Source organism: Mus musculus, chromosome 11, assembly GCF_000001635.26.
Source record: "Mus musculus strain C57BL/6J chromosome 11, GRCm38.p6 C57BL/6J".
Classification (NCBI taxonomy): domain Eukaryota; kingdom Metazoa; phylum Chordata; class Mammalia; order Rodentia; family Muridae; genus Mus; species Mus musculus.
This window is the reverse complement of record NC_000077.6, coordinates 55,513,589-55,538,467: the sequence shown is the minus strand read 5'-3', so window position 1 is coordinate 55,538,467 and position 24,879 is coordinate 55,513,589. Positions and strand designations below refer to the sequence as shown.

General features: G+C 47.1%; 1 protein-coding gene and 1 long non-coding RNA gene across 7 annotated transcripts in view; one reads left to right on the top strand and one right to left on the bottom strand.

Moving 5' to 3' along the window:
- Glra1 (glycine receptor, alpha 1 subunit) overlaps positions 1-24,229 on the top strand; it is a 93,960-nt gene extending 69,731 nt beyond the window's left edge. Inside the window, exons 4-9 of one of the 2 annotated variants that reach the window (NM_020492.4) lie at positions 1,964-2,187; positions 4,562-4,644; positions 6,047-6,184; positions 10,999-11,213; positions 17,400-17,546; positions 23,365-24,229. In NM_020492.4, the coding sequence (NP_065238.2) occupies positions 1,964-2,187; positions 4,562-4,644; positions 6,047-6,184; positions 10,999-11,213; positions 17,400-17,546; positions 23,365-23,655 (1,098 nt within the window). In that variant the 3' untranslated portion in view covers positions 23,656-24,229. Of the gene's footprint in view, positions 1-1,963; positions 2,188-4,561; positions 4,645-6,046; positions 6,185-10,998; positions 11,214-17,399; positions 17,547-23,340 lie in introns of both variants that reach the window. The other variant, NM_001290821.1, reaches the window with a different exon arrangement.
- On the bottom strand, positions 2,175-23,545 carry Gm12236. 5 transcript variants are annotated; one of them, XR_001780212.2, is made up of 5 exons: positions 23,482-23,545; positions 10,703-10,861; positions 8,574-8,618; positions 3,112-3,254; positions 2,175-2,233 (listed from the first exon to the last, which is right to left on the bottom strand). It is a non-coding gene; the product is annotated as a predicted gene 12236 (long non-coding RNA). The 5 variants fall into 5 exon arrangements; XR_001780215.2 differs by lacking the exon at positions 23,482-23,545 and adding an exon at positions 19,130-19,478; XR_001780213.2 differs by having other exon boundaries at positions 2,181-2,233; positions 3,006-3,254.
- Positions 24,230-24,879: the final 650 nt, after the last annotated feature.

Below are 24,879 nucleotides of genomic sequence, written 5' to 3'. Positions count from 1 at the left end.
GATGGGCATAGGTCATTGGCTGGGGTTTAGGGTAGCTGGCATACCTCATTAGCATGGGGAAGCATTTCAGGAACAAGTTTTGTCAGGAGAAAGGAAATTGGTTCCACAAAGTAGTTGATGCTGGGTGACATTCCTTAGGTTGGGGGTGGGAGTAGGAGAAAACCTACTAACAAGGGAGTCTCTCATTTTGCCCGGAGCTCAGAGGTTATCTGGGAGTGGGGACTTTGATCATAATTAGCAGTTTTCCCACACATATGTGTGTGAGTATAGCTATATGCATGGGTGTGTGTGTGTGTGTGTGTGTGTGTGTGTGTGTGTGTGTGTGTGTGTGTGTGTTACTTCTTAAAGGTTAGCATCAAAAGTCAGACTTGGGGTCATTAATCTTTGGGACAGTAAGCCCTTTGGGGACCCCAACCCTGATGCTCTGCCCTTGGTCTTGGAAAACAGAAACTACAAATTCTGTCTACAGTGCGGCTGCATTCATGGGCTACAGGTTTACGGTACCTCTCCATCACAACACTTTTCTTAAGTCTTACTTTGTTTTTATATGTGTGTGTTGGCGGAGTACAGCTGGTAGACGCCAGAAAAGGGTGTCATATTGTCCTGAACCTGGAGTTACAGGTGGTTGTGTGCTGCCAAGTGGGTAATAGGAATTGAACCTGGGTCCTCTGGAAGGGCAGGGAGTGCTCTTTCTTACCCACTGTGCCTCTCAAGCCCCTAAAAGACTTCTTCTTATGAAATCTTCCTTAGCCACATCTACCCAGTTTCCTGACAACTTTCCTAGATGTGAATGGAAATAAAACAGCCTCTCAGATTCTATGATCAGCAAGAGCAGTTTGAACAGGGTTTCAGCAGGACCTGCCCTGCCCCTGCAGAAGCTGCCAACATCCCAGCATGACCTCAAACTACATAGCTATAAATGACCTTGAAATTCTCTTTTCACGTTTTTATTTACAATGTGGAGGCAGGTAGATATCTGTGAGTTCAAGGCCTGCCTGGTCTACATAATAAGTCTCAGGCCAGCCAGAGCTACACAAAGAAATACAGTCTTTAAAAATAAAAGTGGGAGTTGAGGGGGGTAAAACGGTGTTCCTTCTTCTGGCCTTCTCAGATACTGAAAAACCTCCGTGTCAATACCAGGCATACATGTGGTACACATATATGTATGTGCATACAGATGTTCAAACAAATAAAATTAAAATCCCCTCACCTGAAAGTAACAAGTAAATTAAATCAAATGATAACAAACAGATAAAAACAGTGGGCCGGAGAGATGGCTCATTATGGAAAGATGCTTGCCATCAAGCCTCGATGACCTGTGCTCAATCCCCAGGGCCCACATGGTGAAAGGAGATGATTAACTTCCACAAGTTGTCCTCTGACTGCCACAAATGTGCTGCACACAGAAAGAAGGAAAGAAAAAAAGAAAGAGAGAGAGAGAGAGAGAGAGAGAGAGAGGGAGGGAGGGAGGGAGGGAGGGAGGGAGGAAGAAAGAAAGTTTTTAAATTTTAAAGAAAAACAAACAAAAAAGAAAAACAGATCTTTCACATTAGTCTTTGAAATGTATTTTTAATTTGTTTTTGGTTTGGTTTTGTTTGTTTCTTTGTTGTTTTAGGACAGGGTCATGCTTTGCAGTCCTCACCCAGTATGTGCCTGTGTAACCCAGGCTGGCCTCAAATTCATGATGGTGCTTCTGCCTCAACGACTGATGCTGGAACTACAGGCTTGAGCCACCATGCCCAGCTAAAATCCCTTCAAAATAAAACATTTCTTCTAAAGTTCAGATTTGCATATACTTAGCTGAGGATGGGGAGGGGTGATACTGGTCCCTGGTACCCAGACATGCAGCCACACTCAGCATCTTCCAGGATGGGCTTCACGACCCATGAGCCATAAGTATAGGGTCCTCTGAGAGTTGGTACCTAGAGCCTAACCCCACCCCCACTGCTGTCTTGGGCTGCAGGACTATAGGGTCAACATCTTCCTGAGGCAGCAGTGGAACGACCCCCGTCTGGCCTACAATGAATACCCTGATGACTCTCTGGACCTTGACCCATCTATGTTGGATTCCATCTGGAAGCCTGACTTGTTCTTTGCCAATGAGAAGGGGGCCCACTTCCACGAAATCACCACGGACAACAAACTGCTAAGAATCTCCCGGAATGGCAATGTCCTCTACAGCATCAGGTGAGTTCCAGAGCCAACGACGAGGCCAGGGAATCCTAGGAACAGGCTTCATCAAAAGCAAGGAGAGAGAGTAGGAAAGGCTTGTGAGAGAGGGTGGCATTTAAGTCTCGCTATATCTCAACAAAGACAACATAGACTTCTCAGCCACCATCAGTAGCAAGTGTTGAGGAATAAAGTTTGACAAGACACTGCAGCTTTGGTGGCAAATTTGAGCACAGTCCACAAGGCTAAGCCAGGGCTGCCACCTCCCTGCTTTGAATCCCACTTACCCGGTACCAAGCCTTGGGACTCAAGACCTCCCCAACTCCTGGTTGTATCTTGGTTAACTGCTAAGCTTTCAGAGTGTCCTGTGACTTCCACTCCCTGACACCCACACACCTAGTCCCCAATCTCCTTGCCCGGGCCACAGGGACAATGGATAATGAAAGTAGAGACATGGGCTCACACTCAACTCTGGCAGCTTGGAAAACAGATGGTGCAGAACACTTTTCATCTAATATATTATTATATAACTCATGAACTGAGTTTAATGATCCCCGTTGTGTACATCAGAGAAGTGGGGATGTGAAAATGTAGGAAACTTGGCCAACTGTCCACGGTTCCTGTCAGAGAGTAGGTACTGATGGGGTACTAGTGTAAGTCCCCTGCCCGCTGGAGCATCAAAAGAGCCACAGCTTTCCAGTTTGGGGTCCCGAGACTTCTGGAAAATCAGAATGGCCAGCGGCCACCACTTTCCATCTGCACATCAATACATGATAATGAATGGCTGTATTCTGATTTTAAAGAACTTCAGAATGCTAAATGGACGTATCTCTCACCTTCAGCTCCTCATTGAGGGAGAAGTCTTATCTCCCATTCAGATAGGAGCCTTAAATATCCAAGATGGGGCAGGGCAGAAAGTGAGAAGGCTGGGCTGATCCTGACCTTCAGAGACAACTGGGCTCAGGCCTCTACAGGCTGTCGGGAAGGGACGAGGAACCGTCACCACTGTACGGAAGGGACGTGGGACCCTCTCCTCTGAGGGGCAGCAGAAGCTCTGCTGATTGCGTCCATCCTACCAGCCACATCTAGAGGAAGAAGGACAAGGAGTCAGCCACCAAGGTCCTGGTGGGCTGCTGGAGGGAGGGTCACCTCTGCCTGGAATTCACTGCTGCCAGGACAGTTTCATGTCTCCCAGAAAACCAAGTCCCAGTGTAAGCTGACAGAAGGACAGGTCAGCAGAAAGTGATGGTCCCAAGGACACTCAGCATCTGGAAATTAACCCATCCTGACAGCTGCCCCACTTCAGAGCTTTTATCTTCAGAAATGGGCCAGCTGGTTTTCCTTTCACTCCCCCGTTCTCGCCCCTCCTCCTCCCATCCCCCTCCTGCTTCTGTCCTCTCCTTAGAGAGGAGTACACACACTGGAGGTATGAACTGGAAAGGGAAACTCCCAAGGGACCAGGTGTGCAGCTGAGGTGGCAGTAGCTATGTTCTATGGAAACATCCCCATCTGAGTACCTCAAGGAAGAGAGAGGGACTGGCCTCGGGACAGCAGGAACCGATAGCACATCACCCAACCCCAGAGCCAAAGGACTCAGCATGCAAAAGCTAGTTCTATGTGACTTTAGCACAATGGACTCAGCATGCAAAAGCTAGTTCCATGTGACTTTAGCACAGACCCAGCCCATCCTTTTCTACATATGTGTCCCTAACCTGTTGGAGAGAGAGCCTGATTGTCTAAGAGCCCTCCACTCCCCTCTGCTGCCAGAGCTCTGGTGTTAGCAAAGACTTTCAAGGTTGTTTTCACAGCCTGGGCTACCAGCCTGGGATGTCACAGAAGGGCTCCCTCTGGCTCTGGGGCTGTGGCCTTTATAAGGCTGAACACCCCCAAAATAAATAACTGGCCCACTACTTTCTTCCTGTCCCTACCTGAACTCATAGTCTTGAGTGAGTTGCATGGAAAAAGCCAGAGGTGGGGTGGGGGGACAGTTCTGGACTCACTTCTGACAGGCCTGGTGTATGAATGGAAGCAGCCAAGAGCCGTGTGCAGGACATACTGCAGAAGCCTGAGAGTTCCTGAGGCTGAGGACTCTGTGGAAAACCTGAGGGAGGGGTGTGGGGGCAGAACCTGGAGCCCTAGCAACCTGCTAAAAACGGGTCTGTAGCATTCAAGATGACTCCCAAAAAAACCCAGAAGTCCCTCTGACTGGTGACTTTGGGCCACCCCTTTTCCATCGACAAGCCTCCTCTTCCCACCCCAGGAGTTTGGAAATAAGCACAGGTCCCTGGTCGCTGGTCCCCACCCTGGAACAATGATTTCAACCAGCACAAGTATGGAGGCACAGACTCCCTGATTATAGTCCCAGCATCAGTCCCATCCCTTCTCTTCCCAGAATCACCCTGACGCTGGCCTGCCCCATGGACCTGAAGAATTTCCCGATGGATGTACAGACGTGTATCATGCAACTCGAAAGCTGTGAGTCCAAATCGTTTTTTTTAAGGAGCCAGGCTTCCTTTATCCATTGCCAGGCAGAAATCCCCTAATCGATAGACCCCAGGAGAGTACTTTTATAACTCAACGTGCCAAGTGAGGGGCTTGCATTGAGAAAATACATTAGAAGCATAACTCCCTCCCACCCCCACCCCCGTCTCTCTGGGGCCAGGCTTTGTCACCAGCTGCATCCTCCCAGGAGGAGGCACTGTGCCAAGTCCCTTGTGAATGTGCCTGCCAGGAATGAAGAGAGATGGCTGAGGGAAATCACTGAGAGTGTTCACTTCAACAGGAGAGGTAGGCAACTGACTGCATAGGTCACTCCAGCAAAGGAGAACTAGTGGAGCGTATTATTGAAAGCAGGAAACAGGGTCAGGGGGAGAAGGCTCTGCCAGTAAAATGCCTGCCATGCTGAGTTTGGGTCCCCCCGCACCATGTCAAAGCCAGGCACGGCTAGGGGTATAGAGATAGAAGGCACTTGCCACCCAAGCTAACAGAATCAACTAGCTCCATATTCAGTGCGATACCTTGTCTCAAAAACATAAAGCGGGCCCTGGAGAGATGGCTCAGCAGCTATAAGCACTAGCTGCTCTTCCAGAGGTCCTGTGTTTCCAGCAACAACCTCCTCCTGAAGATCCAGCTCCAGGAAGATCTAACACCTCTGGTCCCTGAAGCCATCTACGTGGTTGTGGCATGCACAGGCATACACACACACACACACACACACATACACACACACTCACACTCACACTCACAATTTAAAAATACAATAAAATCTTTTCTAAAATAAATAAGGTGGGGAACAACTGAGGAACACACCCGACATCAGCTCTCAGCTTCTGGCCTACACACACATGTTCATTTAACCGCGTGAATACATATTCACATTATATCACACACACAAGCTAGGAAAGAGCTAGGTGGTGTACACTACAGGAGGCTGAGACAGAAGGGTTTCAGTTTCAAGAGAGTCTGAACTACATAGTGAGTTTAGGCTAGCCTGGATTACCTGAGACCATGTCCCCCAAAATAAAAGAGAGTTGGTCCTGGGGTAAAAACTCTTGATTGTCTTGATTGAGCCACCTGCTCTTCTCATCAAGAGCATGCGTGACAGACTCACTCTCTAGAGGAAAATCTGTAGGGAGCAAAAAAGGGAAGCTTTGGTGTCAATCATTCTTTGCCATGGGGTGAGGAGCAGAACCCCAGGACAAACCTAGGTGGGAGGGCTGGGGAATTAATTTAAACAAGTTTCACCTCTTGTGGAGGTAAAGAAAAAAAGACAACGGGTCCCCTAACTTCCACCATGATCTGGGGCTCCACCCAGCCTCCAATCCTAAGTGTAACGCTGAGTTCTCGCTGACCGAGCCCCTCTTCTGGTCTCTCCCAGTTGGATATACCATGAACGACCTCATCTTTGAGTGGCAGGAGCAAGGAGCTGTGCAGGTGGCAGACGGACTGACCCTGCCTCAGTTTATTCTGAAGGAAGAGAAAGACCTGAGATACTGCACCAAGCACTACAACACAGGTGGGTGCAAGCGGCCATAATGCCCCCAGGTCTCCTGGGTCATCCAGCCACAGAATGGCATGGGTCTGTGTGTAATTACCATGATGGTTATGGAACAGGTTTGGAACAACAGAGACGTGCCACTGAGATGTTCTCTCTAAGTCCTGGGGATGTTGACTGAAGCTTAGACCACACCTAATTACAGGGGAAGCTAGTAACTACTATCTTTACTCTGGGTAGGGGTCCTACTGCTGAGGCAAGTAGAGGAACTGGCAGATAGAGGGTAGACTCTGCCACATAGAAGCTTGTGTTTCTGATAGTGAAGACGGAAAGTACTTGCCTCGGAGCCAAGCAAGAGGGGGCTGGGTGGGCGTGGTTCTGATTAGTAATTAATAACCATTAGAAATCAGCCCATTTGGGAGTAAAATACTCACAGGAGGAAACATGGAGACAAAGTGTGAAGCAGAGACTAAAGGAAAGGCCATCCAGAGACTGCCCCACCTGGGGATCCAACCCATATACAGTCTCCAAACCCGGATGCTATTGCAGATGCCGGGAAGTGCTTGCTGATGGGAGCCTGAAATGGCTGTCTCCTGAAAGGCTCTGCCAGAGCCTGACAAATACAGAGGTGGATGCTCACAGTCAACCACTGGACTAAGCACAGGGTCCCCGATGGGGGAGTTGGGGAAGGAACTGAAGAAGCTGAGGGGGTTTGCAGCCCCATGGAGGGAGCAACAGTGTCAACAGGCCAGACCCCCAGAGCTCCCGGAAACTGGACCACCAACCAAATAGTAAACATGGAGGGACCCATGCCTCCAGCCTCATATGTGGCAGGGGATGGCCTTGCTGGACATCAGTAGGAGGAGAGGCCCTTGGGCCTGAGGAGTTCAATGCCCCAGTGTAGGAGAATGCCAGGGCTGGAAGGCGGAAGTGGGTGGGTGGGTGAAGGAGCACTCTCATAGAGGCGGAGGAGGAGGGATGGGATAGGGAGGTTCCTGGAGGGAAGACCTGGAAAGGAGATAACATTTGAAATGTAAATAAAGAAAATATTCAATAAAAGAAAAAAGAAATGGTGGGTAGAGAAATAGGAGCCACAAAGACTTGGTCAGCTCTGTCATCTGTGCCTAGTCTAGCCTTTGCTGGGAGAGGCTGAATTCACGAAAGGAGCCGGAGTTAGACCAGGGAAAACTATACAAACCCCATCTCAGATGGGAAGGCAGCTCATGTGTGCACTGTGGGGAGGGGCCAAGCCGGCTGGCCTGCTGGCTGGCATACTGGTAAGAAGCCGTGTCTGACCCAGGCTGAGCAGAGGTGACACATGTCTGCTCTAGGATGATGGCAGGCCCAGGAAAGAGGAAGTGGAGAAGAGGGGCCAGGAGAAGTATGTTATCATGCTTGCACACACAGAGAGAGGCCAGGAGTAGATGCCAGGTACCTCCCTCTATCACTGCCCCACTTTATTTGTAAAACTGGAACTCACAATTGGGGTGGTCTGGCTGGCCACAAAGCTCCGGGTATCCATCTTCCCCGTCCCCGTCAGCACGGGGGTTACAGCTGCTCACCCGAGCAAGTCCTTTACCCACTAAGCTGTCTCCTCTGCCCAATTTTCTTATTCTGAGGGCTAATCCTCTGTCATTTTCTCCATTCGTCTATTGAAAACTATATTCAGATGCCGCAATCCGCTTCTATATATCCATCTGGAAAATGAAGCAAAGATTTCAGAGACACATCTGTTGCCCTGTGCCTGCAGCAGCGTTACTGACAGCCGCCAAGAGGAGGAAAGGGTCTGATGTGCAGGGAACCTTCCTGCTCACTACCTCCTCCACTCTTCACATTTACAGCCCCGAGTAAGGCCCTGTGGGGACAGAGGACAAAGATGAACAGGGCCCTGACTGTATAAGGCCCCAGGAAATCTCCTAGTCGCTTACTTCAGTAGACAAGACCTTTACCTTCCCTCGAACAAGAGTGTCCTAGTTCTGGTGATACATGGGTGCAAAGAGATAAGCTTCCCAATCCAGCACAAAAGAGAGAAAGAAGGCAGGTGGTGGAGCACACACCTTTAATCCCAGTACTCTGGAGGCAGAGACAGGTGGATCTCTGTGATTTAGAAGACAGCCTGATGTACATAGTGAGTTCCAGGACAGCCAGGGCTACATAGTGAGACCCTGTGTAAAAAGAGAGACAGAGACAGACAGAGACAGAGAAAGACAGAGAGAGACAGAGAGAGATGGAGGAGGTGAGGGGAGAGGCAAGGGGAGAGGTGAGGCGAGGCGAGGCGAGACGAGACGAGACGAGACGAGACGAGACGAGACGAGACGAGACGAGAAGAGAAGAGAAGAGAAGAGAAGAGAAGAGAAGAGAAGAGAAGAGAAGAGAAGAGAAGAGAAGAGAGAGACTGGCTGTCACTCACCTGCTGCTCTGTGGCTTAAAGGCTCAGGCAATCCCATGAGTAGAACTGAGAACACAGGAAGAAAAGGGATCTTTTGTCAGTTTGTGAAGAAACTGCCCAACAAGAAGAAAAGCATTTCCTGAGAAGGAAGAGGGACCTCCCAGTAAAGACAAGCTCAAAGAAAAGCAAGCTGGAAGCTCAGGAGGGTGAGGGCAAGGCAAGCTCCAGACAAAACAGGGGAGCAGGGAATAACCATTAGGGTAAGGAAGGAGAGAAGATGCTAGAAAAACAGGTCAGAGGTAAACTGGGCGGGACAGTGTAGACAGCTTGGACTTTGCTGTAGAGAATAGGAAATGTGTTATATAAGAAAAGAAGGAACAAACAAAAGGGAATCTGTCTTGGTCAGCTTTTCTACTGCTGGGACAAAACACCATGAGCAAAAAGCAGGTTGGTGAGGAAAGAGTTTGTTTGTCTTACACTTCCACATCACTGTTAATCCTCAAAGGAAGTCAGGATGGGAACTCAGACAGGCAGGAACCTGGATGCAGGAGCTGATGCAGGGGCCATGGAGGGGTGCTGCTCACTGACTTGTGCTCCATGGCTTGCTCAGCTGCTTTCTTGTAGAACCCAGGACCAACTCAGGAATGGTTCCGCTGGGCCTTCTCCCATTAATCACTTATTAAGAAAATGCTTTAAGCTGGGCAGTGGTGGTGCACGCCTTTAATCCCAGCACCTCAGGAGGCAGAGGCAGGCAGGTCTCTGTAAATTTGAGGCCAGCCTGATCTATAAAGAGAGTCCACGACAGCCAGGGCTGTTTACACTGAGAAACCCTGTCTTGAAAAACCAAAAGGGGGGCTGGTGAGATGGCTCAGTGGGTCCCAGCACCCAACTGCTCTTCCGAAGGTCCGGAGTTCAAATCCCAGCAACCACATGGTGGCTCACAACCATCCGTAACGAAATCTGACTCCCTCGTCTGGAGTGTCTGAAGACAGCGACAGTGTACTTACATATAATAAATAAATAAAATCTTTTTTAAAAAAAGAAAAGAAAACAAAACAAAAGAAAAGACAAGACAAGACAAAAGGGAGGGAAGGGAGGGAGGGAGGGAGGGAGGGAGGGAGGGAGGGAGGGAGGGAGGGAGGGAGGGAGGGAAATGTCTTACAGCCAGATCTTATAGAATTCCTCCTTTCAGATAACTCTAGTTTGTGCGTCAAGTTGACATCAGACTAGCCAGCACAGATTCTTATGCAGAGTTGGGGTTGATTCAGTTGTTTTTAGACCCAGGAGTTAAGAGAAAGAGAAATACTTAGGAAGAAAGATGCATCTAGAGTGTGGATATGGACATCTCAAAAAAAAAAAAGTCATCAAACAAAAGGTTTCCAAGAAGTAATAGAATCAAGTCACATCTGGGGACACCACAGCAGAAGAGTCTGGAAACTCCACTTAGCCGGTCTCTTAGCAAACAAATAGGATGATGGTGATGATGGTGGTGGTGATTGTGGTGATTATGGTGATGGTGATGGTGGTGGTGGTGATAATGAGCTGAAGATCATTAAAATGATGATGATGTTGATAGTGTTGTTAAATGATAATGGTGATGTAATGTTAACGAGGGTAGTCATGGTGATTATGATGACACTAGTGAATGATGGTGATGATGGTGGTCATAGCTCTTTGTAAACATCATCTCAGTTCACCCAACAAAAACCATTAGACTCACTATATGAGGGCTGTCAAGAGGGTAAAAGTACTTGCCACCAATCCTGACAACCACAGGTTCATCTTCAGAACCCAAATAGTAGAAGGATAAACTCACTCTCACAAGTTGTTCTCTGACCTCCACACAAAGGCCATTGTATACACATGCCCACTTGTGCATACACACACACATACCACAAATGAATAAGTAAATGTAATTTTTAGGAGTAACCATATTAAGAATGTATTTTTTTATTTCTGTCCTCCTTTAGTATTTTTCAAGAGATTTCCTCCAGAACCTCCTCAGATACCTAAATCCAAAGATGTTTAAGTTCCCTTGATAGTGTGGAGCAGTGTTTGTATGTGACCCGTGCACATCCTTCTGAATATGTTATCTCAGGATAACTGACAATGTCTAACTCGATGTAAATGCTGTGGAGACAGATGTTCACCTGTCGTCTGGGATGTGATGGCAGGAAGAGTCTGTCCATGTTCAGGGGAGACAAACTTCTTCTGAACGATTCTACTCGCACTTTGGATGAAACCACAGACATAGAACCAATAGATGTGGACGACCAACTGTGTTGACCTCTTCGCCCTAAAGGAAGAAACTGAAGCACAGAACAATTCGGTCGCTTGCCTGTGAACACAGAGAGTGTGGGGCTGGACGAGGACTCCAGCCAAGCTGACACTAACATTTCTGCTACTCCCTAGCCACGTCCCATGACTCTGCTGTCTTTCCTTGCAGGTAAATTCACCTGCATCGAGGCCCGATTCCACCTGGAGCGGCAGATGGGCTACTACCTGATCCAGATGTACATCCCCAGCCTGCTCATCGTCATCCTGTCCTGGATCTCCTTCTGGATCAACATGGATGCTGCACCAGCTCGTGTGGGGCTGGGCATCACCACAGTGCTCACCATGACCACACAGAGCTCTGGCTCCCGAGCCTCCCTACCCAAGGTGAGTGGCACCACTGGGGAATACTGTATCCCAGAACGGAGAAGACTCCATCACCTCTCATCTCTAGCTGAGACATGGGGAGCATACAGTGTGTCTCACCATACATATACATACTGCCTGTGGTATTGTTTCAGGAAGTTGCTATCTGGACCACAGTTTCTAGGTTCTTGGCATCTTATTCAAAGAATTGGAGGAGGAGAGAAGCTGCAAGTAGTTTGTAAAATAACAAGACAACTTTATTCATGTGCTGCTTCCAGTCAGGGCCACACATTACCTCCATTCTAATACAAGGACATTGGAACAGCATCTAACACATACCCCAAGATCGTCACCTACATTCTCCAATTGTTAATACTTTGCCATGTTTGTTTTGTTTATCTATATGCAAAGATAGATACATAAGTAGACACATAGCATAGTTAGATGATATATGTAGACAAAATAGACTAGATCATACATACATGTACACACACACACACTCCTAGCTAGCACTAACTGTCAACTTGATACAACCTAGAGTCACTTAAGGGATTCTCAATTGAAGGATTGCACAGATCAGATTGGCCTGTGAGGGATTGTCTTAATTGTTCATTGATGTAAGAGGGCCCAGCCCACTGTGGACAGTACCATCCCTCTGTAGTTTGTCCTGGGCTATATAAGAAAGTTAGCTCGGGGGAAAAAAAAAAAAAAGCCAGGCAGTGGTAGCACACGCCTTTAATCCCAGCACTCGGGAGGCAGAGGCAGGCGGATTTCTGAGTTCGAAGTCAGCTTGGTCTACAGAGTGAGTTCCAGGACAGCAAGAGATACACAGAGTAACCCTGTCTTGAAGAAAGAAAGAAAGAAAGAAAGAAAGAAAGAAAGAAAGAAAGAAAGAAAGAAAGAAAGAAAGAAAGAAAGAAAGAAAGAAAGAAAGAAAGAGGGAGGGAGGGAGGGAGGGAGGGAGGGAGGGAGGGAGGGAGGGAGGGGGAGGGGAGGGGAGGGAAGGGAAGGGAAGGGAGGGAGGGAAGGGGAGGGGAGGGAAGGGAAGGGAGGGAGGGAGGGAGGAAGAGAGGAAGAAAGGAAGAAAGGAAGCTCAGCACAAGTGAGCAGAGAACAAGGTAGCAGCACAGCATTCTTCTACGGTCTCTGCTTCAAGAACCTGAGTCCCTCCCTCTGATTTCCTTCAATAATGAAATGTGACCTGGGAGTGTCAGCCAAATAAATCTTTTCCTTCCCTAGTTGTGTTTGGTAGGAACATTTGTGCAAGCAACAAAAAAGAAATTAGAACAGATAGAAAGATGGTGGATGGATAGATAGATAGATAGATAGATAGATAGATAGATAGATAGATAGATAGATAGATAGATAGATAGACAGACAGACAGACGGATAGATAAATAGATGATAGATAGATCAGATAAGTAGATTATTGAGGTAAATAGGTGATAGATTAGATAAGTAGATAGATGATATGTGATAGTAGATCAGATAAGTGGATAGATTATAGATGATAAATAGGTGATAGATAGATAGATAGATAGATAGATAGATAGATAGATAGATAGATAGATAGATAGATAGATTATAAGATAAGTAGACATATGGAAGAAGTTATAGAACAATTATATAGAGTGATCATAGGTTATTGATAGATTAATAGATAATAGGTGATTAATAAATAGATGATAGGCTCAGGATAAGTGTACAGTCATATATTCTGACTGTTTTTGCCTCTTCTGAGGGTGTGGTCATCTTGTGTTAGCTTTGGTGGTTTCTCATGAGTCTCTGCCGCTCCACTTCTCCCTCACTCTGCCCTCAGACTCATGATCTCTAGGCTGCTGGTCCTTCCCCTCACTCACCAGTTCTGTCTTCTACCCCCTCGCATTCACTGTTGTCAATGAAATTCTCATCTCAACTATTTACTTTCAACTTCAGAGTTTGCATTTGGTTCCCTTATAATTTTCATCTTTTTATTAATGTGTTCTTCTTGGTGAGAGAATATTCTCAAATTTACTTTAGTTTCTCCTTGTTGTTTTCTTTTGTTTGAGACAGTGTCGGCTCTGTAGCTCAGGCTGGCCTTGAATGCAGGGTGCTCCTCCACCCACACTGTAGCTCAGGCTGGCCTTGAATGCCTTGTTCTCCTCCACCCACAGCCTCCTTAGTTCTGGGACTACAGGGGGGTGCCACCATATAGAAACTGCCTAGACATAGTTTCTTTCCTTAAGTGGCTTGAATATATTTAAGATAATTAATTTAACATCTTTATTTGCCCAGCTTGGTAGTGGCATGCATGCCCTTGGGAGACAGAGACAGACAGGAGCAGCAGGAGTTCAAGATCAACCTCAGCTACACACCAAGCTCAATGCCAGCTACATGATATCCTATTTTTTTTAAAGATAAAATAAAATAATGGGCTAGAGGGATGACTTAAGGATTAAAAGCACTCACTGCTCTTGCAGAGGACGTAGGTTCAATCCCCAGCTCCCACAACACACCTCCTATGAGGCCAGCCCTCCTATGCCAATGCCTCTGGATTCTTGTGCACAAACTCATACACAGGCATAATGCATATGGGCAACTAAAAATAAAATAATTCATTCTCTAGTAAGTCTGATATCTGGTTTCCTTGGGTGCCAGCTCATTGACTCACCTTTCTTTCTTTCTTTCCTTTCCTTTCTTTCTTTCTTTTTTTTTTTTTTTTTTTTTTTTACTATAACTGGGTCATAGTTTTTGTTTTGGAACTTTTTGGTTTGGGTTTTTTTTGTTTGTTTGTTTACTTGTTTGTTTTGTACTCCTTATAAATTGTGCATTTACATACATAAGACAAGAGGGCAACGTTTGGAACTCAGACTCCACCCCCTGAGGACTTATGATTATGGTTGATGCTTTGTCTGAACTGGTTCTGTGAACCCTGGATTTCTGTTATGTCAGCCGCTAAGGTCTGAGCTCGCTGAGCCTGGCAACCATGTGAAAACCGAACAGAGATGTTTTATGGACTGTGCAGACCCTGTGAGTGTCCCCCATCTCTGAGATGAGAGCGCCTGTTAGGATTTGTGATATGTGTATCTTCAGTATCAGCCAGACAGGTCTTTACGTCCTGCTGGGAGCTGGCTTAGCATGGGTGGATCAGGGAGTCCTGGGTTGCCCCTGGGCACTCACAGATTAGCCTGCCGTGACATTTCATGACACGGCTCACTTTTCTGAACTTTTCACTTAACCTTTGGAAGGCTAGAACCCAGGCCCTTGAGCATGCCAGGCGAGTGTCCCACTCCTGAGCTCTGTGCCCAGTGCCCTCTTGAGTTTTTTGATTAACCTGTTATTTTGCCTCAGTGCCTCTGATAGCGATCCCACTAATTGCTTTCGACAAATGTCCCCCAGATTTAAAAGATACAAATGAAAAGAGTTCCCACTGGACCCTTACCAAATCAGGTCAAATAAAGGCAGCTTGTGGTAGGAAGGAGCACTAATTGAACAGCTAGAGAGGGCAAAGGAAGAGGGCAGGGCCCTGGGAACCAGCTCGAATCGGCTCCAACTCCCCTGCCCTCTCCAGTGGATGCCTGATGGCTGGCTATTATTGTTTTTCTGGCTGTTGATTGTCAAGGCTACTGTGGTCTGGAGGGCTAGGATAGGAGCAGAGAAAATTAAAGTACCAAAACCCCCCCCAGGGGCAAACCCATACACACAGCCACACTACACAGTGGTTCACAGCATCATTCCATTCCACCAAAAGGCAGAAATGATTGATACTCACTATCCAATGGACAGAGAGTCACAGTGCTATGTCTCCATACAATGGAATATTATTAAGCCATAAAAATAGACTGCTGGAGCTAGGGAGACAGCTCACTGCTTAAGAGCACTTCTTCTCTTGCTAAGGATGGACACTGGGTTCCCAGCATCCATTGCAGGGCAGTGCACAGCCACCTGTGACTCCAGCTGTAGGGGGAACTTCTGGTCTCCACAGGCATGCACACATGTACATCTACACACACAAACACACGCACATATATACACATAAATATAAAATAAATCTTTAAATGCAAATAATCTGCTGCTGTTGCACACAGCAGTAAGATGTGCCTCAAAAATACTGCAAGTGGGAGAAGACCGTCAGGATATGTTGTATTCTTATTGCAGATTGAAATTCCAGAATGTTCAGGACACAGATGCCACAGAAACATGAAGTGGATTACTGGGTCTTCAGGGTTAGGAAAGTAGAAAAGTGATAATTAAAACACACCAGCAGCTTTCAATGGGTGTGGCTCCACATGACTTTAACCCCAGCAGCATTGGAGAGATAGATGCAGGATCTCTGAGCTCCAGGCCAACCTAGTCTATATAGCAAGATCCTTTTTAAGAAAGAAAAGAATTCTGTGAGTGCACACATGCACACTCACTATGCGTCTGTGTGTCTGGCACACTCACTATGCATCTGTGTGTCTGTGTCATGTAAGCAATGGGGCACATATTAGGTCAGAGACCCACTTAGGGAAGTTGGTTCTCTCCTTCCATCACATGGGTCCTGGGGTTTGATCTCAGGTCATCAGGCTTGCTGGCAAGTGCCCTTTCCCACTGAGTCACCTGAGTCATCTCTCAGCCATCCACTGCTTGTCTTGAATAAATTCTCACAGGACTGCTACAAGCCTTTGGCAGTTAATCAACAGGGTTCCAGATAATGGCAATTTCTGCCAGTGCACTCACTGGTTTTGTGAAGGGACAGCTTGCAAGGGCCCTGACAGAACTGTTTGCTAAGAGCCTTCTTTCACACTAATACTCTGTCCAACATCTTCTCAGACTTCAATACGATGCTCCGCTTCACACACTGAAGACGATGGGGATGTGGCCTCCCTCTCTCCCCATTTCTCCTGTAACCATCACATCTTCTCCCTGACACTCTGCCAGTGTGCTTCCTCTGTCCTCCTCTGCTCCTTCCATCCAGATATCCCAGGGAGAGCAGTGGGCAGTGGGGAAAGTTACTGAAGAGCGGGACATGCCCCATTCACACTCAGTACAACAATGTCCTCTTATCCTCCGGGATCAAGTTCTAGGGACCCTCCACTCTAACTCTGGCAATTGCATAAAATGACGAATGGTACCAAACCCTATATGTCATATACTTTTCCTATATATACCATAGTTTTGTAGAACATGTGTTCTGCTGTGGGGCTGGACAGATTGCTCATGGCTAAGAGTGCTTGCAGCTCTAGCAAAGGACCCAAGTTCAGTTCCCAGCACCACTCTGGGTAACTCCAGCTCCAGAAGATCTGATGAACTCATCTGGCCTCTGCGGATACTACTCACAAATGAATACACACAAAGATATAATTTAAATGTAAATCATTTTTTAAATTTTATTCTTAGACTAGAGAGATAGCTCAGTGGTTAAGAGCGCTGGTTGCTTTTCTATAGGACCCAGCTTTCATTCCCAACACCCACATGGTAGCGCATAACTATCTCTAACTCCAGTTCCACTGGATCTTGCCCCCTCTCCTTGATGCTTCAGGAATTGCATGCATGTAATACACATACATTTGAGCAAAATACTCATATATGTAATATAAAAAAATCAAATTTTTCTTTAAATAAAAATTTTTTAAATAAAAATTTTTTGTTATTGGGGCTATAGAGATGGCTCAGTGGTTAAGAGCACTGGCTGCTCTTCCAGAGGTCCTGAGTTCAATTCCCAGCAACCACATGGTGGCTCACAAACATCTGTAATGGGATCTGATGCTCTCTTCTGGCATGCAGGTGTACATGCTGAGAGAGCACTCATATACATTAAATAAGTAATAAAAAATAAATAAATAAGTTGTAGATCTTAGCAATGTCAGCAAAGAATTTTTTTTCTTTCTGTATTGAATTGAAAATTTCACAATTTGGCTTAAAAGAAGACTTTTGTAGCTTTTCTTGTCATATCCAAGTTACCAGCATCACTGGTTTTGTACTTTGAGGCCTTTATTAAGTAAACTGAGCTTTGGCCACAGTCCATCTGATAATGAACACGGCTAAGTGACTGGTAGAGGGTAGTGTGCACAGTATCTGCTTCGGGGAAGGATGGTTTATGTTATTAGCAGGATTATTAGAATCCACCACAGTGTTCAGAACAGTGCGCAGCCTAAAACTTACAAACTGCTCATTTCTGGAATCTTCCAGGCAACATTTCAGGAAACCTTCCTCTTCTCTCGCCTCCGTGCTTTCTCCCTGCAGGTGTCCTACGTGAAAGCTATTGACATTTGGATGGCTGTTTGCCTGCTCTTCGTGTTCTCTGCCCTGCTGGAGTACGCCGCCGTCAACTTTGTGTCTCGGCAACACAAGGAACTGCTTCGATTTAGGAGGAAGAGGCGACATCACAAGGTAGGCCTTTGGGGCGTGGCCTGGGGAGGGGCAGATGGTGGGGCAGAAGCAGAAGTGCCCTAAGCAATCGGTGACCTGTGTTTCACTGGACTGTCCCCACGGGTAGCAGAGCTGAGAACAGGATCGAATCCTGAAAAGCTTCGCTTTACCCTGTGTATAAAGACCTAGTTGGGGTACTAGGCTCCTTAAGAATTGTCTTAGGCGGTGCCTTAAGAATTGTCATGTGACACCAAGAAACAAATGCCTATGATGATAATTGGCTTCATCTCCTAGACACAGCAGGCTGGGGCAGGTCTGCTGCTTGTGTTCAGCAAACCTGGCCCAGCTCTGGGCTCAGTCTCTTCATCAGCTACCAAAAAGACTGGCTTGGTGGGATACTGTGCTGAAGACAGAGACAGAGATTCCAAGGAAGCTTTCAATTTTGTCCCTGCCACACCAGTGTCAGGGATCTCTCTCTCTCTCTCTCTCTCTCTCTCTCTCTCTCTCTCTCTCTCTCTCTCACACACACACACACACACACACACACACACACACACACAGGTCCCCATTGCACACACACACAGGTCCCCATTGCACACACACACAGGTCCCCATTGCTAGTATGTTATTTAAACACTGGCAACACGATTCAGTTAAGTCTTGGCAATCTACAGGCCAATCTTCTGAGACAAGGAGATGCCCTTGGGGGCTCCAGACTGCAAGGTCCTTCTATGTCTGCACTGGCACGGGTTTAACAGGCTAGACAGGACCTCTTAGAAGGCTTAGCCCTTCCTACTGTCCTTTAGACATCAAGACCCTCCTTCAAAGGTGTAATGATTATCTGCAGGCATTGTACACGCTTGCAATCCCAGTGATCGAGGGTGGTGAGCAGAAGCAGAAGGCTGGAGAGTTCAAGGTCAGCCTGGGCTACAGCGCAAGACCATGTCTCAAGAAGAAAAAAAAAGCAAAAACAGCGGGGCAGTGGTGGCACACTCCTTTAATCCTAGCTCTTGGGAGGCAGAGGCAGGCAAATTTCTAGTTCGAGACCAGCCTGGTCTACAGAGTGAGTTTCAGGACAGTCAGGGCTATACAGAGAAACCTTGTCTCAAAAAGGAAAAAAAAAAAAAAAACCAGGCCTGGGGAAGTAGCTCTGTTGGTGGAATGCCAACTTAGCATTCATGCTGCATAAATCCAGACATAAGCACACATCTATAATCACACTTGGAGGTAGAGGTTGGAGAATCAGAAGTTCGAGGTCAGCCTCTACTATATCAAGTTCAAGGGAAGTTTAAGCTACATAAGACCTTTCCTTTAAAAAAAAAAAAAAAGCCAAAAACCAATAATCTAGAATAAAATAAGTGCAATGATTTCCATTGTAATCCCACCTTCTGACACCATTCCCATGTGTATCTGTGCAATGGGACTGCCCTTAGGCAGAGCACACACACTCCAGATCACCACAGTCCCAGTTCACTTCATCACTCCCCTGTGCACAGCCTAATTAATGTGACCTCATTCACAAAGGCTCTGCAGAAACCAAGGGTAGTTGACTGGACCCATACTAAGTGTGGAAGACCTCCCCTTGGCATCTAGGTGTGACTTACACTGGAGACCTGCAGATCCGGGTTGCAGAAACCTCCCGAGAGTAAGAAGTCCAAACAGGCTTAGGAGCTCCTGTGTTTAGTTGGTGAGGAGCTAGCTCTGGCCTGGATTTCATTCAGCCAATCATCTGGGTCAGGCTCCTCAACTCCCACTGTTTTGCCATGTTTTCAAATATTGCCTCATTTGCTGGGCAGAAGACATCCAGACCTCCAAGTCCTGGCCCGCCTCATTAGAGGGATCATTAGGAAGCATCTGTGGGGCCCAGACTCAGCAGGAGCTCCAGATCCCTCGGGTGGGTTCCACAGTCTACGTCCCAATTTCCTGCCCCATCCCCAAGCGTCTTCCAGCAGATGAGCGTGCACATCCTGCCACCTTCTGGTTGCAATAGGAATAGCAGGCCTTTTCCAGTCATTGCTTAGGCGTTTCCTTTCTCCAGCATACAAGGAGTCGCTGTTCCAGCTAGATGGCACCAAACCTTCTTCCCTGCCAATGTGTTCCAGATAAGGAAGGAGAGCATAATTCTCCAAAAATGTCTAGGAAAGCTAATGTGGTGTTGTGGTGGTGTTACTGTTTGTCTATAGATGGATAATTATATACACGAGATACTACCCACTTATTGAAGTATTCATTCCTTTTATTTATTTGATTTTTTTTTTGAGACAGGGTTTCTTTGTATAGCCCTGGATGTCCCAAAACTCACTCTGTAAACCAGTCTGGCCTCAAACTCAGAAATCCACCTGCCTCCGCCTCCCGAGTGCTGGGATTAAAGGCATGCACCACCTCTGCCCGGCTTATTTAATTCTTTGAGACAGTCTCATGTATCCCAGGCTGGCCTTGAACATTGTGTGTGTGTGTACATATGTATGTGCATGTGTGTGTGAGTGTACATGCATATGTGCACACGTTCTCTAAGGAGGGCCCTGTCTGCATGTGCACAAATACAGAGGTCAGAGGACAACTTGCAAGAATCTGTCCTTTCCTTCTATTGTGTGGGTCGTGGAGATTGAACTCATGTTTTTAGACTTAGCGGCAGGCACCTTTACCCACTGAGCCATCTCACTAGCCTAAACCTACTTTATTCTTTTTTTTTAATGTTTTTAAAGTTTATTCTTTTTATTTTATGTCTATGAGTATTCTTCCTATGTTTGTGTGTATGCCTGGTGCCCAAGGAGACCAAAAAGGGGCTCCAAATGCTCTAGAACTGAAGTTAGAGACACTTGTGAGCCACTATGTAGGTGCTGGGAACCAAACCCAGGTCCTCTGCAAGGACAGCCAATGCTTTTAACTTCTGAAGAAGCCATCTCTCCAGGCTGGCTTCTCCTTGGAGCATTCAGTGTTGCTCGCAGTTTTCCGTGCTTTTTAGTTCTGAGTTAGAGCTGCAGATGTGTAGAGACCATTGACACTTCTGTGTCACACCATTATCATGCAGCCAGCATGGATGCTGTGTCATGCTGTGTGGTGATAAAGGCCATACAAAACGGAAAACAACTACTTCTATTCTCTAGCTCCTAACAGTAAGGGCACGTGTATGTTTAGCTGTCATAAAGTTTCAACTAGCTCCTAACAGTAAGGGCACGTGTATGTTTAGCTGTCATAAAGTTTCAAGGCCCCTTTTAGGTCCTGGGGCCTGGAAAGTCTTGGCTCCCCCATTCCTCTGCTTGGCCCTGGTCTAAAGCCTCCATCACCTTCCTGGCCACAGGCAGTGCCTACTCTGCCCACCAGCCCTCGTCATATGACCCGCATTCTCTTACTTCCACCATGAATGCTGGACCAGATGCAGTCATCGATCATAAATGTCCTGATCATTGGCCCTGTGCCTAATGCAGGATGCAAACCAACAGAATGAAAAGAAGAAAACTTTAAAAGAGGCTTGGGTGGACTGGAGAGCTGGCTCAGACATTGGGAGCCCTTGTAGAGGGCCCAGGACTTGTAGAGACCTAATCTTGCAGAGAGGGCAGGTTTGATTCTCAGCACCCACAATGGTAGACCACAACTGTCTGTATCCCCAGGCTCAGGATACCTGACACTCTTTTCTGGCCTCTGAAGGCACTGCATGCACTTACAACACAAACATGCATGCAAAGAAAACATCCATGCACAGAGAAATAAATTAATCTAAGAAGAAAAATGAAGGAGGCTGGGACTGGTGAATATTTCACTTATTGGAGAAATAATTTTACAAGGCTTTGTGCTTCTGCACCCAAAACTCTGCTTGTATGTTCAGTATTTGTTGCATTTAGGGGTTTGTGAGTTGGTTTCTTGCTGGGTTTGAGAAATAGGGCTTCCTATGCTTCAAACTGGCCTCCATCTGGAAGCTAAGCCCTCTGGGACTCTTGACCCTCTTGTTTCTACTTCCAAGCACTGGAATGTCAGGCTGAGCCATGGCTGCTCTCACAGAGCTTCCTCTCATCCTTCCTATGCTGCGGCCCCTTAATACACTTCCTCATGTTGTGATGCCCCCCTAAATGTAAACTTTTTTGTTGCCCCTTCATAACTGTACTTTTGCTACAATTATGAATTGTAATATAAATATCTGTGTCTTCTGACAGTCTTAGGCAACCCCCGAGAAAGCGTCATTCAACAACCCTCAGAGGGGGGTCTCGATCCACAGACTGAGAATTGTTGCTCTAATGGGAGAGGTAGCAGTCAGCAAAGGAATTAGACCCCAGTGGGATCAGAGCTCTTCCTCTGGGGCACTCCACACAGCAGCTACCCTGTCTTTGGGAACTCAAGGACGGCAGCTAAGTGGGAGGCTGGGGTTCAGGTTTGGAAGCAGAGGTAAAGCAGAGAGGATAACTTGAATTGAACCAAAGAAGAAAAGCCCAACATACTCAAACATAAGGAAATGTGTCAGAGTGACTGAAGAATAGTGTCACACCGAGAAAGGCAGGAAATAAGAGGGAGCAGGTGGACACACTCCAGGAAGTCTGAGGCCTTCTTTAGCAGCGGAAGAATTTAAGTGTCCTGAAGTCAGTGGCAGCTACTAGGAAGTTCTGATTAGAGCCAGGCACGGTCGCACACAGCCATAATCCCAGCATTTGGGATACTGAGGCAGAAAGACTGAGACGACGTCCAGCTTAGCCAGATGGTGGGAAGATTAAGGTATCCGCTCCTACACTTGGCCACTAAAGTGCTCATGGTTTAAGTGTTAGGATCAGAGTCCTAGCAACCTCATATGTGCCATAACCTGCCTGTGATCTCAACTCAAGGGAGGCAGATACCGGAGATACCTGGAGCAAGCTGGCCAGTCAAACTAGTCAAACAGCTGAGCTCTGGGTTCAACTGAGAGACCTTGTCTCAAGAAATAAAAATGAGGATCCAAAAAGATACTTAGCATCAACCTCTGACCTCTAAATGTATATACATACACCCACATGTGCATACGTGCACAGTATGAACACACACATACACACAAAACAAAACAAACCCACTGGCCCTTCAGTCCCATCATGGAATAACAGGTGAAGGGCAAGCTGGAGCTGACTGGGAGAGGGAAAAACCCCTAGAATTGGGGCTCAAGCGTTTTACAAAGGAGGAGTCCAGTAAAGCTGGCAGAGATGCAGATCACATGGGAAGTGGGCTGGGGCAGGAAAGGTAAGTTGGAGCCAAAGGACAAAGAGCCTTTAACGAGCCTATGGGAACCTGGAAGACTGTCGGAGGTGATGGTGTGGGAACGAGAGGCAGGAAGAAGCCGTGGCTTCCCTGACTTGTAGCATGGGAAAGCCAGAAGCTCTCTGTCCCTTCCCAGGCCATCAAGGGGTGGGGAAGATGGGAAGGATTCAACAGAGGCAAAGCAGGGGATGTCTCTAAATCATCCTCTGAAACTCTAACCAAAACCCAGGCCATCCTCGAGTCACCTACTCAATGAAACTTCCAAGGCTCAAAAAGCCTTGGAGAGAAACCTTAAAATAACTGTCAGGCATGAAGAAGGAACTTACCTATCTGACATCACAAGTCAGTAAATGACAAAGACCCACAACCTGGCACAGAGCTCATGCCTCAGACTCTGTAACCATCCCCATCCCCTGGCTTGCATCTGTTTCAGCATGTGAGTGGCGCCCCTCTATAAGGCCGACTCCCCAGCCAGCCAGACTGCCTCCACCGACTAGGGACACAAAGCCTAAGAGACAAGGGAGGATCAGATGGCTTGTCCTGGCCCCCCAGGGGAGTGCCTTGCAGGGAGGGTGCCCAGCCCTTGTCTTATTTTAAGTAGAGCCCCATGCTAAATCTGTTTCAGGATGATGAGGGTGGAGAAGGCCGCTTCAACTTCTCTGCCTATGGGATGGGCCCAGCCTGTCTGCAGGCCAAGGATGGCATCTCTGTCAAGGGTGCCAACAACAACAACACCACTAACCCGCCTCCTGCGCCATCCAAGTCCCCGGAGGAGATGCGGAAACTCTTCATCCAGAGAGCCAAGAAGATCGACAAGATATCTCGCATCGGTTTCCCCATGGCCTTCCTCATCTTCAACATGTTCTACTGGATCATCTATAAGATCGTCCGGAGAGAGGATGTCCACAACAAGTGAAGGCTCTGGGGCGGGGTGGGGGGCTGGGAGAGGGTGGTGGGAGGAGCACAGAGGCTGGGAGCCGGGGGAGGAGGGAGAAAGGAAGAGCACACACCCATCCCCCTCCACCAAGTGCAATAGAAACCACAGGGGTGGATACTTCCAGGGTATTGCAATATCCATCTAGCCTCCAAGGGCATGAGGTGGGAGGGCCTTTTTGAATACAGCAACTAGGGACCATGAGGGGTGGGGTGGGGATCAGGGAGGGGATTGGGAAATCACAGCTTTCAAAATTCAAGTCCATTGGGTTGAGAGGGGGGTGGGGTCCTGTTTGGAGGTCAGTGCTGCCTGCCCCAGAACAGGAAAGCAGTGTAATATATAACATTTAACCATGCTTAACATTAATGCAAAACCCACAAGAACAAAAGATACGTCTCTTAAATCAGCCTAGTAGCTGCTTAAACTCTTAAAGTCCCCAACGTGATGGACAATATTTCCCAGAGTAGAAATGGACACAACTAAGCTTGCTGTGGTATGTGCCCCCATCACACCCTTACAAATGCCATGTCTATCTTTAAACCGGACACACACATGCCAAAAAAAAAAAAAAAAAAAAAAAGCCATTCCGCCTCTGCTTCAAGAGGGTCACGTGACACAGACACGGGTCGCGGAGATGGATAATGGTGGACCGCCAGGAGGAAGTCACTAACGAAGAAGACCATTGCAGAAGCCCACGGATGGAGAATCCAGAAAACCCCAATGGGCACCAAGCTTGCTCCTCTTGCTTCTGCGCTTCAGCACTGGCCCAGCTCAGTGCCAGCCCTACGGCCATCGTGGTCTTCTCGTTGTATTACCAATATGCAATCTTTTTTATTTAAAAAAAAAAGTAATAATCTCAAGAAATTATATGGGGAGAGACTGAGTGTGAACCCATGAACTTTTTTCCAAATGTCTATTTTTTTGGAGAGCCTCTTTGGGACTGTAAGGAACTGTGTCATGGGAAAGGTGAGCAGCTAAAACCTGTCCCAATTGCCAGGCGGGAGTCAAGCTTGAAGATGTGAAAGGGTGAAAGTGACGGCGCGTGTGGGAAGAGACGGTGATATTTAGAAAGTCCACTCATTATATTTTGACATTTCATATATCATAACATGGGAAGTTTTGGGGAATGACCCCATTATATTTTTATAAGTCTTTTTTTTTTTAAGATGCTTTGCACAGCTTTAACGTGTAGGAAAGTTAGACAAA